The 16,204-nt window shown below is 34.8% G+C and overlaps 2 protein-coding genes across 6 annotated transcripts in view; both read right to left on the bottom strand.

Annotated features, from left to right (window-relative positions):
* The window catches only part of LOC125838361 (protein TONNEAU 1a-like), a 1,213,107-nt gene that overhangs the window by 300,946 nt on the left and 895,957 nt on the right, over positions 1 to 16,204 (bottom strand). The window lies entirely within an intron of this gene.
* LOC125838350 (uncharacterized) lies at positions 3,454 to 13,330 on the bottom strand. 5 transcript variants are annotated; one of them, XM_049517417.1, is made up of 13 exons: positions 13,192 to 13,312; positions 12,803 to 12,902; positions 10,609 to 10,736; positions 10,384 to 10,534; positions 10,135 to 10,244; positions 8,946 to 9,029; positions 8,652 to 8,712; positions 8,461 to 8,552; positions 6,787 to 6,925; positions 5,499 to 6,522; positions 4,207 to 4,317; positions 4,035 to 4,106; positions 3,482 to 3,959 (listed from the first exon to the last, which is right to left on the bottom strand). In XM_049517417.1, coding segments are annotated over exons 1-13 (2,532 nt in total). In that variant the 5' UTR covers positions 13,194 to 13,312; the 3' UTR covers positions 3,482 to 3,501. The 5 variants fall into 5 exon arrangements, with proteins under 5 accessions (XP_049373370.1, XP_049373371.1, XP_049373372.1 ...); XM_049517413.1 differs by having other exon boundaries at positions 3,454 to 4,106; positions 13,192 to 13,330; XM_049517414.1 differs by having other exon boundaries at positions 3,454 to 4,106; positions 6,793 to 6,925.

Here is a 16,204-nt window from a genome sequence, read left to right as displayed (position 1 = left end):
AATAGAAAAAAAAAGAAAAGGAAACGACAAAAAGAAATAGGAAAAAAAAGGTTAAAAAAAACACTTTTAAAATAAAGAAAGAAAAAATAGAAAAAGAAGGGGAAAACAACAAAAAAGAGCAAAAAACAAATATTCTTTTAGCTTCATTTATTTATCAAAACAGAAATGATTGATATAATATTAAGGCGGAATGACCTAGGAGATTCTTGTACTTAACTCTGTTTGTCAGTTTAACCCTTATACTCACGACTTTGTCAAGTGAACACTTAAACTCACTAAAACACATTATTTTAAACCCTTTGACTGTTGACCCGTCCTATGTGGCAACTTCATTGTTGAGTTGGACCAAATGCATTAACTTCACGCGTTTCATATGCGTACATAAACAATTTTGGACTAAAAATAATTAAAATAAGGGAAAATTACGCGGTTAAGCAAACTTATACTACTTAATTACTCATCATAGCTATAGTTTCTATAATTACCACTCACGACTAACATTATACATTAATTACGCGGGCTGACTTCGAGTTTGTATAATTAGTCATGTTTGTATATGTATAATTCATCAGAATATACAACTACATATGTATAATATACAATTATCTAACCTATATACATATACAATTCACCTCTCTCCCACTCTCTGCCCTCTCTCGCTCGCCTCTCTCCTCTCTCTCCCAATCTCACTCGCCTCTCTCCTCCCTCTCCCAATCTCGCTTGCTATATATACAATTGTATATGTATAATATACAATTATCTAACATATATACATATACAATTCATCTCTCTCCCCCTCTCTACCCTCTCTCTCTCGCCTCTCTCCTCCCTCTCCCAATCTCTCTTGCCATATATACAAATATATATGTATAATATACAATTATCTAACCTATATACATATACAATTCACCTTTCTCCACTCTTTGCCCCCTCTCTCTCGCCTCTCTCCTCTCTCTCCCAGTCTTGCTCGCCTCTCTCCTCCATATAACATGTAGCTACGAATTGTAATTATCAAACTATAGTTATGGAGAGTAATTAGACTATTTTTGAGTGGCTATATGTGAAAGTTCCCCATAAAATAAACAAATAAAAAAATTGACACCTATCTCCCTTCTTTCCCCCACCCACCCCTCATCCCCCCCCCCCCTTGTTCTTTGTTCTTCCTCTATTTTCACTACCAAGGCTTGAAGTAAATTATTAATTTATTTTTTAAAAAAAAATCAAAAACTTCTATGAATAGCAATTATTTGAACAAAGAAGAAACTATAAAAACAACAATTTCATTTCTCTTTCATCATTTTGACACATTATAATAAATTACTTTGAATAAACTCTCAACATTCAACAAATCAATTATTTTGACACATTATTAACATCAAATTGAGAATACCCAAAAGCCAAATTAAAGTGAAATAAGAGAGAAAAAATATAAGAAAAATCAACCCTACCTACCAACGAAGAATGTCATGAACATCAAAGAACACCATTTTTTTAATAGTCTTTTGGGAAAAGGTCCTGATTTACCCCTAAACTTTATGATTTGGAGCTGATATACCCTCCGTTTAAAAAATGGCTCATATATGCCCCTGCCGTTATAGAAATGGCTCATATATGCCCTTTTACTTAACAAATTTTTTTTTAATAAATTAAAAATTCATTTTTTTTACTTTAATTTAAGAAAATGTCATGTGGCTTTTAAAATACCCACCTTCCACTCCACCATACCACCCGACCCAATTGGAAACAAAAAATCTCACCCACCCAAATTAACCTAACTCATTTCATTTCGTTATTTCCACACTCAAATGAAACCAAAAAAAATTGTGAGGGTTCCAGTGAGCTCTACAATCCTGAGTTCGGGTGATATTTGAGAAACGAATATTCAAAACTTCGATTTATCGGTGAAATGGAAGGCAAAATAAAAATAAAACGTCAAACTGCCTTTTTAGAAACTTAAGCGGCCGCAGTAGTGCCCTTCTTCCTTGGATCTGCCTCAGTTCCTAAAGTGCCCACAAAATAATAAACCCAGTTATTTATCAAGCATTTAACATACCAAAGTTTGCAAGCATCAAATATTATTACAAGAGATGCGTTATGCATTCTATATATTGCACATTTAACCTTTACTTTGTTAGGGTCTATAAATTGATCCATCTTAAATAGAAACTAGGTAAGCTTATATACCGTAAATCCACAACTTAAGCTAAAAGTGAGTGATAATCTATCTCTAAACAAACATGTTCATTTAGTGTGAAAAAGATCAATGGATAAGAAAGAACAAATTGCTTGAGAAATGTACCAAGCAGAGGGCACCCCCGGATAAAGAGAGGAAACACAATCTGGTAAAAAAGAAACCCTCAAATTGGAAAAGGAGATAAATGTATGCCCAGAACAAAACCATCAAGAAATCATTCTCGTCCTTGTATAGCCGAAAGAAGAGGCAATTAAGGGAAATATTTATTTAACTGTATTCATGTCCTAAAATTAGCAATCTTCACTCAAAATGAGACCGGATACTAACAAAAAAATTATTTTTGTTTCTGTTGAGGTGGAAACCATGAAATGAAATGGGTGAAGTTAATTTGAGCGGGTGGGTTTCTATTGTTTCCAATTGGGTCGGGTGGGTATGGTGGAAAGTGGGGTATTTTAAAAGCCACATGACATTTTCTTAAATTAAAGTAAAAAAAATGAATTTTTAATTTATTAAAAAAAATTATGTTAAGTAAAAGGGCATATATGAGCCATTTCTATAACGGCAGGGGCATATATGAGCCATTTTTTAAACGGAGGGTATATCAGCTCCAAATCATAAAGTTTAGGGGTAAATCAGGACCTTTTCCCTAGTCTTTTTGATCAGAGAGATTTTCAAGTTATTTTTCTGTTATTATTAGTTTGAAACATTTTTAAAATCTCTTTGTTTATTTGATCAGTTCTTAATAGGTTTGAATGGAGTAGAGAAAATAGAAAAGGAAAATGGAAAATTTTAAGTGACATGTAATTCCATGTGTATTCGTTTGTACATTTATCGGATGCAAAAAAAGTTTAAAAGATTGAGTTTCATTGGATTTAATTGTCCAATTGAGTAGAAGTGTCTAGGTGATAATCCGATCTCAGAAAATTTTGTCTAATATTAAAGCCCCTTTAATTTGTTAGAATTTAGAAGGCAATTTTGTCCAAAAAAAATTCATTAAATGAATGAAAATTATTTTTCTAAAAAACTTTTCTTATGGAGACAAAATACCAAGACCATCTGCTATGAGAGCGATTTATGAACTTAACCTTAAAGTATGACCCAGAGTTTGAAGAACGGGAGGGAGTAAGGAGCCCTTGACACACAAGATATATAAGCACCATACCTCCACCACCACCCACCCATCCCCAAATAGAACCCAATAACAGCCAATAACAAGGCAGTACTAAGTAGTAACATATTTATAATTTCCCCACACTACATAGCAATTAAGTAACTAGGATAGTTTCATTTTTCAGAGAAAAGATAATTTACATCCCAAACACCCTGGCAAATACATCGCCTGACCCTGACCCCTGGAATGTTTCATTTCCATACCCATTATAGTATTTGTTGAAACCAAATCTCTCATTTCTCTGAAGTTCTGCCATACCATCCACCTCATTTCTACATTGGAAATTTCCCAACATGTCATGCTGATTGCCGTTGGAAATGCGGCCATTACCAAACTTCTGTGGGGGGAAATGTGTGTACAAAGATTGGTCAAAGTTTTGGCTTTGATCCACCAACCTTGGTGAAAAGCCATATAAGTTCTTCGCGCTAGTATGCTCATCTGCACCATTAAACCTCTGGTCCTGATATGCAGATGGAGTTTGTGAAGCAAGAACATGAGAGAATTTCCCATCTCGATCAGCATGTTTTCGTTGCATCAGAAGCCAGAGTCTTGCCTCATCTTCCAAAGCTCTACTCTGTGACCCAATTTCCAGACCTGAGATACTGAAACCATTTGTTGTTTTGCCTTTACCAGAGCTTAATATGGCAGGGTCAATAAAATCAGTGTCACCTGCACTGCTAAAGCTTCTCACTGATGAGGGGTGGTGAATCAAACTTGATGAACTATTTACTAATTGACTTCCTGCATAGATAGAAGCAACAGAAGTAAACTACTATCAATTTTATTTAAAACAGAAGAAAGCTTGGCATTAAAATACACAATGCCAGGACAGGTGAGTTACCAGAGAGAGTACGGGGGAATCCACCAATTTCATCAGACAACGGAAAACCAGGAGGCAGCTCCCTAGAGGATATTGAGAAACCAGGTGGTGCCATACCTTTTGGTCTTGAGACTGTTAAGGCAGTTCAGCAAATTCAATTTGAAAAAATTAGTTGCGTGCAAAACTTATCAATGATGTAATGCTTCCTTGTTAAGATGCTCAGCAATACCATGGTACAACATGTTGCTAAGTTCCATCACAGAAGTCATGAAATGCACATGCACAATTAAGTAATATGTGATTCCTACTTGGAGTACAATTTGCTGTACTGACCCCTACCTTGAGATCTAATACCAAGCAGAACCAGAAAAACAATGTATTGTTTTTTACATTCCTTGTAGTGCTGTAAAGAGTTTTAACTTGTTGAATGAAAAAAAGTGGCAATCAAACATTGGGTAAAATGCTTGTCAGAAACATACCAAAGCAAATTAAATTTTGAGTGCCAGAAGAATAACACATATGCAGCAGTAAGGTTAGAAAAAACTAGTTTAACCCTGGTTTAGAAAAATGTAGCCATGCATGGCAATTGGGATAGGCCAACGCATTTGCTTCTACCAATCCCACCCCCACCCCCTCCCCAAACTGCCACTTCTCCCCTGTTCAATTTGTACTGACAAAAAATCTCAGGCCCCCCACCACACCTCTTGCATTCCCTACAAGACACCTAGGTCCCCCCGCCCCTTTGCCTCTTGCTAATTGTATTGAATACTTAAAACTCTGTTTCCTTGAGTTGAGCTTGGATCCTTTTGGCTCAATCTAGACATGGAAGGAAGAACAGAACTTTATGGTCTAGAGTAGTGTAGTATGCTTGAAACAAGGGTAGATGGAGTTTTAGCAAGCAACAGTGGCAAATGAGGAAGCACTTGAGAAGGCGCGGCCTGAGAATAGTTGTAATAACTGAGTCCTGGTTCAATTTTTACATCCAAATATTTCCTTCAGGGCCTTACAATTTTGTATACCCAAACTTGTTCTCCATCCCTCTCTACAACTGCAGGAAACGAAGTTATTCAACCTGGACCAGCCCTTCAAGTCACTCCCCATCCCTGCTGGCAAGTCCACGCTATTGCAGCCCCATTCCCATCCCCGTAAAAATCCTGTCTAATTGGTACAGAAGAACATATCATAGATTAGTAAACAATGTAGGACATAGCCACTTGAAACCAAAAGGAAGACAGGTCCATGAATGAAAAACTGAGGCAGCAAAGATCAACTACTTTAGTCATCAAATAAAGGAAATTTATTTTAACACTTACTCTGATACTGAGAATCAAGCATATGCTGCTCTTTCTTTTCTCTGAAGTCATGAAGGACGGATGCCTGTTTAGATATCAGACTGATATTGCTAGAAGAAGAATTCAAATCTGCCCTTTGACTTGAAGATCCATCTTGCTTCATAAATGAAAATCCTTGACCACTGTGTAAGAATTTCCAGGAATCATGCTGCCCATTAGGTTCATTACACAAGCCAGTTAAACTGTGACGCAAGGTCAATGAATCGTCACGTGAACCAAAGTTCATAGCTAAGATGTTCGAATTCATACTGTTCTTCGCAGTACTGAATGCGGAACTTTCATCATAATTATTCAAACAATTATTTCTAGTCCTTCGCAGGTGCTCTACTATTTCTTCATTGGAGAATGAGTTAGAACCTCTATAAATTGTATCAGATTTGACAGAACTTTGAAATTTCAAATCATGTAATCCATCAATTATTGTCGAATTTACACATGAAAGTGGTGGAGAAGCTTCTTCCACTTCATTATGTAAAGATCTATGTTCCGTGCCATTATTACTCAGACTACATGTCCTCCTAGGCATTAGCGAATGACCACCAGAATCCCCTGTGCATTTAGCAGAATGAGAGGACATAAGGAATGCCCTTTGGCTAATACTATTTGAATCTTTCGATCGTTGACCGTCCATAGATATAGAGTCTTCCCTGAATGGTTCATCTGAAATTTCTATTGAATTTTGATCCCTTGGCAGATGATTGACAAGGTCGTTAGAAGATGGAACTTCAAAAAGCAATGTATCAGAATATGGCTCTTGAGCAAGATTATCTTTGTTAATTGTTACGGGAGATAGATTAGAACACAAATCCAAAGTTCTACTGTCCTCACTGCAATTTCTAACTTTCTCTGCACCAGAACTATTACACAGTCCAACATCTACAGAAGCTGACATTCTGTTGGGGTCACCAGCATCTTCATCCTTATCACTACAAGTTATGACACGAGCCATATAGCTATTGTGATTCACTATATCACTGGCTGCACCCTAAAATCGCACAAAAAAAACATCTGGTGAGATTGTTTGCAGTTCAAGCAACCAGATATCAAGAAATTGTAGCTTCCATAATATCAGAACTTAATAGAGAAAAAATATGTGAGACCACACTGGGTATTGTTGTTCTTCTTGTTGCTGTTGTAATAGAGAAAAAATATAGCATACTTCACTGAAAACTAGAGCAACTGATTGCCTTAGATGCTTTGATAAAGGAATTTACAACCAACAAGCATAATTAAATTCCAAAATTTTCACACTTACTGCACTTTGAATGGTAGAACTCTCCGTAGAAGTAAAGCTAGTACAGGATAATTCATTAATTGGAGGTGGCAAGATATTTCCTGAGCGCTTCATTGCACTACTAGAGGCACCAACAATTTGTTGAACTCTGCTCCTGTATAACCGCCAAAGTGAAAAACCACCAGTTAGCTACACCCATGGGGAAATTAATCACCCAATTAAGATGGTATACAATCAATCCTTCATCTATGCAAGTAAAAGCCCAAAAAAACAATATGATTCAACTTCCAGAACCTCTGAGGGTCCAATTAAGAATGATGTAAAAACATTCAATCAGAGATTTATGCAAGATCAGATCTCCAATTACTACAGCATCCATTTAGCAAGAGACTTTGTAACTTTCTAAGACAAGACAGCAATATATTCTGAAAAATGAGATCAATACATACTGTGACCTCACTATTGTTCCAAAGTAGTTTGTAACTTTCTAAGACGAGACAGCAATATATTCTGAAAAATGAGATCAACACATACTGTGACCTCACTATTGTTCCAAAGTAGTAAAATTCTTCCATGGATGAACCCAAAAATGCAATGGGGAGTCAGTTTTAGAGCCCTGGTGGATGAATTGAGGCAAATCCAAGGTAAAGTGCCATGGTGTATGTTATTTGTGGATGAGATTTCTGTTCGACGAGTCTCGTGGCGGAGTTAATGCTAAGCTAGAGGTTTGGAGCGGACCCTGGAATCTAAGGGGTTCAGGTTGAGCAGGACCAAGATAGATACTTGGAGTGCAAGTTCAGTGACGTAACGCATGATGCTGACGTGGAAGTGAGGCTTGATACACAAGCCATCTAAAAGAGAGGAATTTTCGAGTATATTGGGTCGGAAATGGGACGATCGATGAGGATGTCACTCACTATAATGATGCAGGGGGATGAAATGGATGCTCGCATCTCAGGGATGGGCCATTTGGTCAGACTTTGTATTGCTTTTTGTGAAAAGAAAAAAAATCAAAACCTGTTTGTTTATACAATTTGTCATTTTTTTAACTCCAAACTTGAAGAAAAAAAGTTTTCAATGAACCAGTTTTTCAAGTACAAAAAAAAACACAAAGCTTATAACATTTTTTCAAGTGAAACACATGTCCAAACACAACTTCAACTTTCAAATACCCTTTTTCAACTAAAAAAAAAAAAAAAAAAAAAAAAGTTAGTTGAAAAAGGGTATTTGAAAGTTGAAATACTATTTTTTTCAACTAACTTCAAATACTATTTTTTTCAAATATTGCTCAATTTATGTCCAAATGCCTATTTTGAATAATCTTTCACATGTAGTTGTACAATATAATATCTATTTAGATAAACCAGAAGTATCTATCTTGTCGAAATCAGCAGCTAGAAAACATAATAATGTAAATTTTGAAGGATGGATTTGGACAGATCAATTTCACTCAGACAATCTGAGATGCAATGTTTCTTTTATGTGTTGTGTTGTTCACCCCACATGAAGAACATACTTGCAAAAAGAATGTAGGAATTTAAAGTTTATCACAGGGATCCAGTAATATACCGCTCTCAGTCAACTTTAATTTGAGGATCACAGAAGCACTTCAATCAGAAGCAGAAATGCAACCAAGAAAGCATGTCTAAATTTGGAGGGCAGCAAAATAAATGTTTGCATGACCAATACCTTGTATGAATTGCAGCTACCTCATCTTTACCAAAACTATCTTCATCGGCACCAAGGCTATGCAAATATAGACAGGAAAGATTATTGCAAGGCTGGAAAAAAGAAGCACCGTGTCAACATTTCTATTGCGTTGGTCGCTTTCACATTCTTCGGCAAAGGGCATAACAGAAAGTAATGAGGTTAAGAAGCACCATGTACTGTACCGTGTTTCTCAACCAAGCATGACAATATTTTGCAGTCCCAAACGATGCTCTGCAAGGGCCATTTCACATTGTCAATAAATTAAAATCAATCAATCAACTAGCCTTAACCCGAAACCTGCTAGAGTGATATGAATCCTTTGTATCAACTTCGCTCTATTTGAGCTATTTCCAATAATAAATAATTACCTTTGATAAGACAAATTAGAGGCTCTCTAAATTGCAATTCTCGCTTTGTCACTAAAAAATAAATTTGACGAAAATTTATGACGGGTAAGTCCTTACCTCAAATACATTCCTTCCAGGACAAAACCATGTACAGATTGAATACACTGTATGGCCTCTTCCTCTTTAGAATATGTAATATATCTGCAAGGAAGAAAAGAACAGAAGAAAAAAAAACAATTATAGAGGCAAACAACAATTATCAGAAAGGGAAAAAAAACAACCAAACAATAATTTTAACACAGGTTGCGGCATCACGCACACCCTAGACATAGACAAGTCCAGACAACATGGATTTTATCAGGTTATCATCATCTAATAGAACCTACAGCTCAACCCATTTGACTTCCATAAATACTGGACAAACTACAAGCATACATCTAATCAAACCTTCCATTGTCCACAAAATGCAGTTTTCACTGCAATATATTTTATTGACAACTCTTACGATCAATTTTTTTGTTAAGTATTGACAGCTCTTACAATCTATCATGTAAAACATTTTAGACTCCCTACTAGAACAAAATTCAAACTGCATGATTCTGCAAAATCACTTTTTTCATCTAAGGTAATAGAGCAAAGCCACTCATTTAGATGCCTTCATAGGTAAAAACTAGAGATTTGCACAATACAGCCTAAATAGTCAGTGTTTCCAGTGGAAATCAACCAGAACATCACTGTTGTAATGTGTCATCACCACTGAAATTATAATAAAATGGTTTTCAATTTCAGAAACAGGTTTTCCATAAAAGGAGTTTGTATGCCAAATAGTCAATATATTCAACTTATATCATAGCTGTTTTGAAATTTCCATATTGCAATCTACCATTTAAGCCAGAGATAAAATGCAAAGAAGTTGGGTCAAAAAATTCAAGTCCCTGCAATTGCAAGGTTTCACACTCTAGAACTGTGTTGGAACTTGGACTCAAGATTTTAAAAGAATAATGTAATCACATCAAACTAACACAAGAAACAAAAATTCTCAAAAGGACCTAGATACTCGAGCCAGTTAACTGTCAAGTAAGGTTAACCTTTAAAATCCTAATTGCAGCAATAAGATTTGCACCAGGAAAGAAACAAAGCAAAATGAAAAATGAAAAATATTAAGACAGATGACAGCAAGCAAATGAAATTTCATCACTTGAGACAACTGGGGAAGTTGCATCGTCCAAAAGGAATAAACAAACACAAGAAAACCCATCAGTTATAACAACACAAAACCAAGATGATAGACGTATGTCAAACTTACACACTAAAAGTATCATTGGTAAATAGCTGGATTGAACCACCGGCAGTCCTAGATAGAGAAACTTTAGAAATTTTCCCATATTGCCCAAAATACTCATTCCGTTGTAACAGCTGCCCAAGAAATATAAGACTTTTTCTTAATACAAGAAAATTTAAGATATAAAAACCTTCTTCAAGCTAATGGTAAAGAAGAATTCAATTAAGTGACATTTAAAAGTAGCAAATGGATAACAAGATAAAAGCTCCATACATCTTCATCCGCAATTCCAAGAGGCAGCCCAGTCACATATGCCATTTTACGTTGAATGACCCGAACATTTGTAAGATCCTTCCTGACTTCATTAGCTTTTGTCTTTGCCTTTGGTGGTTTACTTTTCCGGTTCACATTTGTGTTCCCTGCCCTGTTTTAACTAATTGTCAATTACATTCTGTCTCCAACACCTTGAGAAGTAAAAAAGTCAATCAAAGAAATTACCTTTCAAAATTTGCTTGCATTGCCACAACTTTATCCTTTTCATATTTAGTTCGACATGCAGGACATCGTCCCTCTGACACATCTTTCTCTGCTATGTCCATTATGTGATGCCAACACCAAACACACACCTATAGTGAACAAAAGTTAGAACCCCACAAAAGCATAATTAATTGACAATCTTGATACATCTTAAATTTGATGTTCCTTTACTGAAAGCAGTGAAACAATAACAGTATCAAGAAAGAAGTTGAAGAGGTTGTCTCATTAAGTTCCTAAATTTCTCTGAATAACGAAGATGACATCTCCAGAACTATTTGGAAAAATGGCAATCAACTAGGAGGCCTGAAGAACACACAAACTAAGTACATCCTATTCACAAATGAACTATGCTAGTTAGCATATAATCAAAATGTAATTTCACTTACATAGCTAAAACTTTTGGACTGGATCAAATTGAAGTATGAAAGCATCATCTGCACTCCCCAACACAGAATAACCTCATTCCCATCATAATTATAGGCTCAAATGTCTCCTTCAAATATAAGTCTTTACTCGATAAACATTTGAGAGGACTCTATGCACAAAAAGATACCCACCACACTAGTGCCGACTAAGATAGATCTCACATAATTCAACTTCCAATCCACTACTCAGTTATAGAGTAGACCTACCATTGATTTACCCGCTAATAGAGATCTTCCAAAACTGGCAATTTTGTGAGTTCAGGATTATAGTTTATGACAATAAGGAGAACTCACAGAGTAAGTAGGACCATCCTTTTGTGGACCAGGATAACATGAGTACATGGAGAAGGACATTTTACAAACTGGCACAAAAGCCACTCTGATAAATGTCCATTGACCCATCCATATCAATTCGTAAGTAGCCCATTATGAAAGTATTTAAAGCAATAGTTCGAATTTGTTAAAGACATTGTTTCGTCGCTTAAAGAGAGGAAGCAATACAAAGCTAGGGGTGAAGCCGTGCGCTTCAAACATCAGGTGCACACTTATCCAAATGAGAAGCAGCCGGTTCTTTGAATATCAACTTTGAGGAGTTCGACTAATGTTAGCATACTATAAATTAGATGATGAATTAGTTACGTTAATTGTAATTTAATTATTGTAGTATTAGCAGAATGAAATTCATATGTATTTGGTACTTTTAAGTTCTAAATTTATGTGCACTTCACTTCAAAAAAAGCACGCTTTATGTCTCATTTTCATTTTAAGCCCATGGACCCTTTTTATTTTTTGGTGTTTTTGCTTTTAAAACACTAGTCTGAGTATTCACCCATTCAGATAAGTTGTATTAGAAGCATAAGAACTAATCGGAAAGCTATTTTGCTCGGACTCATCCAAGATGTTGTTGTGTGGATGGGAAGTACATGGCTTTGTTTTTAACAGGAAAGTACATGGCCGTTGTCGGATGACATTTATAATGCTTAAACTTTGAAAGAAAGGACGACTGTTGGGGTGCAGTATTTGCTAGAAAAAGAAGAAATCTACTTTCCTTGACATTTATCTGTATCCCCATCCCATCTATTAGTTAATCATTTAATCAAAACAAGCTCATAAAGCATTTATTTTAATCTTCTACAATCTAAAAAAAGCAACTACAACTACAAAGTTACTGTGACAAGAACCAACCATGATAAATAATTGTTTAAGATACCATTCTATTCATTGATCATCGAAAAAAAAAAAGGATACAGTTCTACTACATGCAACAAACATCAAATTTCCAAAGCAGTCAAAACATGTCCACAAAATTTTTCATAAACCAAAACATTGCAGACTGTCATAATACATAAAGAGTTTGAATTAAAGAAAGAAAAAATAAGACCAGAACTAAAATTAAAAAATTGGTGATTACTTCTTGTTTGTTCAAGCTTTGTGGACAGAATTAACATATAACTGTGCTGGTGGAAGGTAGAAGATACCCCATACAATAAGTCCAAGGCCCGGACACCGGACACTAGACACCAGGGTTATAACTTGAATAGGCCCAAAATTAAAATTCAGCTGATCTCTAGGTTAATTTGAAGTTGTGTTCAATCCACTATCTACCAAAACTTGGGAACATATATACCAAAATAAAAAGACCCCAGCACAACTCTTTATTCTTTCATTTTCAATTAGACTGAAAATGGCAGGAACTTATACAAGGAATATATCAGAAAAAGAAATAAAACCTGATAACCGCATTTGCAAGGCTTAAATTGCTGATCGGTCCAGTCCATTTCTTCAGCACAAAGAGGACACCTTTTCTCTTCTTCATTGCTCATCATTGTCCTGTCATTCAATAAATTTCAGTCATTGCTACACAAACAAAAAACTCAACAACACACATCTAAAATTTTCCAAATAAAGGTACAAAAAAACATAAACAAACCAAATGCCAACTCTTATAAACCCTAACCAGCAAATAACATACAACGATTAAAAAAATCGGCTTAATTCCCAATACAAAACTGATATCCAAATTCATAGAATTTCCAAATTCCGAACATGCAGATGAAGAAAAATACAACATTTTCCATGAGCACAAAGAAAAGATAACAAAAACGATGCATCAACATACATTTTTGGCGTCGAATGCAAAGCAAATGCAGGTAGTTTGAAGAAAATGAAATGAAAAAATTTGAATGGAGATTAGGGTTTTTAGATAAAATGTTTTTGGGCTAGTGAGAGATATTTTTAGAACCAAAAAATGGAACTTACAATTTACAAATGATTATTTTATTTTTTTTATGTGAAATGAAAAAAGGGACGCGAAAAACCAACAGAGGATTGAAAGCCACAGGTTTTATGGATGGATTTTGATGTTCCCTTTTCTATATTTTTTCATTTTCTATTTTTTCAAGAAATCAAAAATAATACTCCATTAAGGAAGAAAAAGGAATTTTCTCTCATTAACTAATCTAGCAAACCGACACACACTAATAAACAAAGTCAAACTACTTTTCTTTTTTATTGAAAATTGAAATGGACATTTTATTATGGAATTTCAAATGATGATTTGGAATTTTGAAAAGAAAAAAAAACTCACATTTATATCTATTAATTATTTGTTTTATATGTAAATAAAATTTATAATTCATATCATTATTTTTTAAATTATTTATTTCTCATATTCACCAACATAAAATTTATTATTACTTCAAAATTCAAATCAATTCCTATTTTACCATTTATCAATTCAAATTTATTTACCAACCAATGTTCAATTTTATTTTTTTTATTGAATTAAGTTTGATCAATAAATGTTGTATTTTTAAAAAACAATAGTTTTGTGAAAGTGTATTATGCGAATTTACATATTTTTGTTTATTTGGTTAGATTGTATAAAGAATTGGGACAATTTTAACAGTTTTACAACTTATAGGGTTTTAATGTTTATGAGAAAATATACAACATAAAAAATCGTAATTGCATGTCCAAACAAAACTTCAACTTCATCTCATGATTTCATATCTTATGGTCAAACGGGTTAAAATAACCTTTCACGGATAAGGATGTTTTACTGGGTTCGATGGACTTGAGCTTTTTTCAAAGTAGTGATAAGTTGCGTACACATTATTCTATCCATACCCCCACTTAGTAGGATTTCACTAGATATGTTATTTTTTAGTAGGATGTGTTCAGTATGTGTTTTAGAAAAATAAATAGATTTCCCACTTATTTTCTATTTCGGTATTTAATCAAAAAATATCATCCTAAATGTACGACCTAGGAGTTGTTCCCGGGCATCCTCAAAAAAAAGGTTATTATACACCCCAACCCCATCCCTTGGAAAAAAAAAGGTAGCACCGAAGAAAGGAAAGAGCGAGATGGTGTATGTATTTAATTTATGAGATATGGGAATGAGGTAGCTGCATCGGTTAGGAGCTACGGAAGTGGGATGAAGATGAGACATGTTGGAGGATAGGAGTTGGTTACAATCAATGTGGAACGCCGTTTATGGAACTTGCTTCCCTACTAATGTTTTCTGTTAGAAAAGAATTTTCTAAAATTACCAACCGAATATAGGGAAATTGAAGATATGTTTTCTTCCATATCAACAACGCCCTAAAATAAATTTGTCTAATAAAAATATATAAATGTATAAAGGATTATAAAATTAATTGACATTTCATTTGTGAACATGACTTAAGTATTCTTTCATTATTTCAATTAAATATTTACTTTCTTTTGCTAGATAAATTTTCCCACGTTAAATTTCTTTCTAAATGGTGTACTAACATCAATAACTCATTACCATCAGAAAATAACAAATAATTAATAAAAAAGAATTTGACAATGTCTTCATGACGTAGAGATAAAGTTTATATTTACTATATCATTTAATATGTTGAGCTTCAGAGAATAAGTAAGCACTTGTAAAGTCTTAAATGATTCAGTTCCTTTGTTTTTTTTACATTCAGTTTGAGTATATCTTTATCTATTACAATCCTTTCTTTCATTTATTTTGCTTCGGTGATGAGTCCACAATTTGGACTAATTTAGGGTTATATTTTGATTGAATTAGTGTTCTAAAATGCATATTTTGTCTCAATATCTGATGTAAATCCTTAAGTTTCAGGTATTTGACTTGAGAGACAAAGCATGGACCTATCGAGCAAAAAGGTACAAAGCGGCTGAAAGAAGGAAGAAAAGACGGACTGAAGATCGCCTAATCCATTAGGTGAGTTGCCGAAAGGCCTCAAATCTCCCCTAATGTTCTAGTGTGCTGAGCCCTGAAGGAAAAGATCAAGTATGCGAGGAAAGGGAGCAGTCGGCGATGCACCGAGTAGTTCCGTGAAACAGTTCCATGTCTCCCAATGAATCAAAACGGGAAGATGCTGAAGGTAAAAGCTGAAAGGCGATGAGCCAAACCAAAGGGTGGAACATCGAGTGTATCGGCGATCCCGACTAACTGCGTCAAGTGGTCCTTCGCAGCACAAATTTTCGAAAACTATAAATACTCATTTAATTTTGTAGCTTAGTATCAAGTTGTAGAGAATTATTACTGAGACTTAGAATATTTTCAGTTTTTAGTTCTTAGAGTGTTTTTTGGAGACATTGTTCTTGAACTTGAAGGTTTTCAACTCCAAGAAATTGGAAGTGGGTATCTAAGAATCTTCATCCTAGACGTGTTTAAAGACATTTTCTATCATACCACTTGATGGAAACAATTGTTGATATTGATTTCTATCTCTTTTTCATGTCTAGCTAAAAAATCCCAATTCTTGGGGTGTGATTTTGTGAATAGGCTAAATTTTCTATTGGGTATTGCTTATTGTTAGTATATTTGTTGTTTAAATGTAATTTCGTTTAGTAGTTGTGTTTGAACTTAATGGGATTGTAGTTGAAAATACGATTTCATCTTAGTGTTTTTGGCTTGCTCGAGATAGAGGCTTTAAAACTAAGACTACTAAATTGATAGCCGGTGGTTATTGGGTCGTCGTGGGTTCGAGAGAGTGAATCCTAGACCTTCTCCCACACATTCAACTCGAGAGAGTGAATGGGCTAAGGCGGAGGTTGTGCTTAAATGTTGCAACTCGATGTTCGAGAGAAACCGAGTTGATTCGGGGTAAGTTGCTCGAGGGAGAATT

Source organism: Solanum verrucosum, unplaced genomic scaffold (genome assembly GCF_900185275.1).
Source record: "Solanum verrucosum unplaced genomic scaffold, falcon-dt-bn FXZP01000150.1, whole genome shotgun sequence".
NCBI classification, from domain to species: Eukaryota; Viridiplantae; Streptophyta; class Magnoliopsida; order Solanales; family Solanaceae; genus Solanum; species Solanum verrucosum.
This window is presented reverse-complemented; position numbering and strand designations above follow the sequence as displayed.

Bases quoted from the DNA above. Each gene is read 5' to 3' on its own strand.
- LOC125838350 (XM_049517413.1), bottom strand. The intron at 10,535-10,608 runs GTAATTTCTTTG...TAGTTAAAACAG, and splicing joins ATGCAAGCAAATTTTGAAAG to GGCAGGGAACACAAATGTGA. The intron at 6,926-8,460 runs GTATTGGTCATG...GCGGTTATACAG, and splicing joins GTAGCTGCAATTCATACAAG to GAGCAGAGTTCAACAAATTG.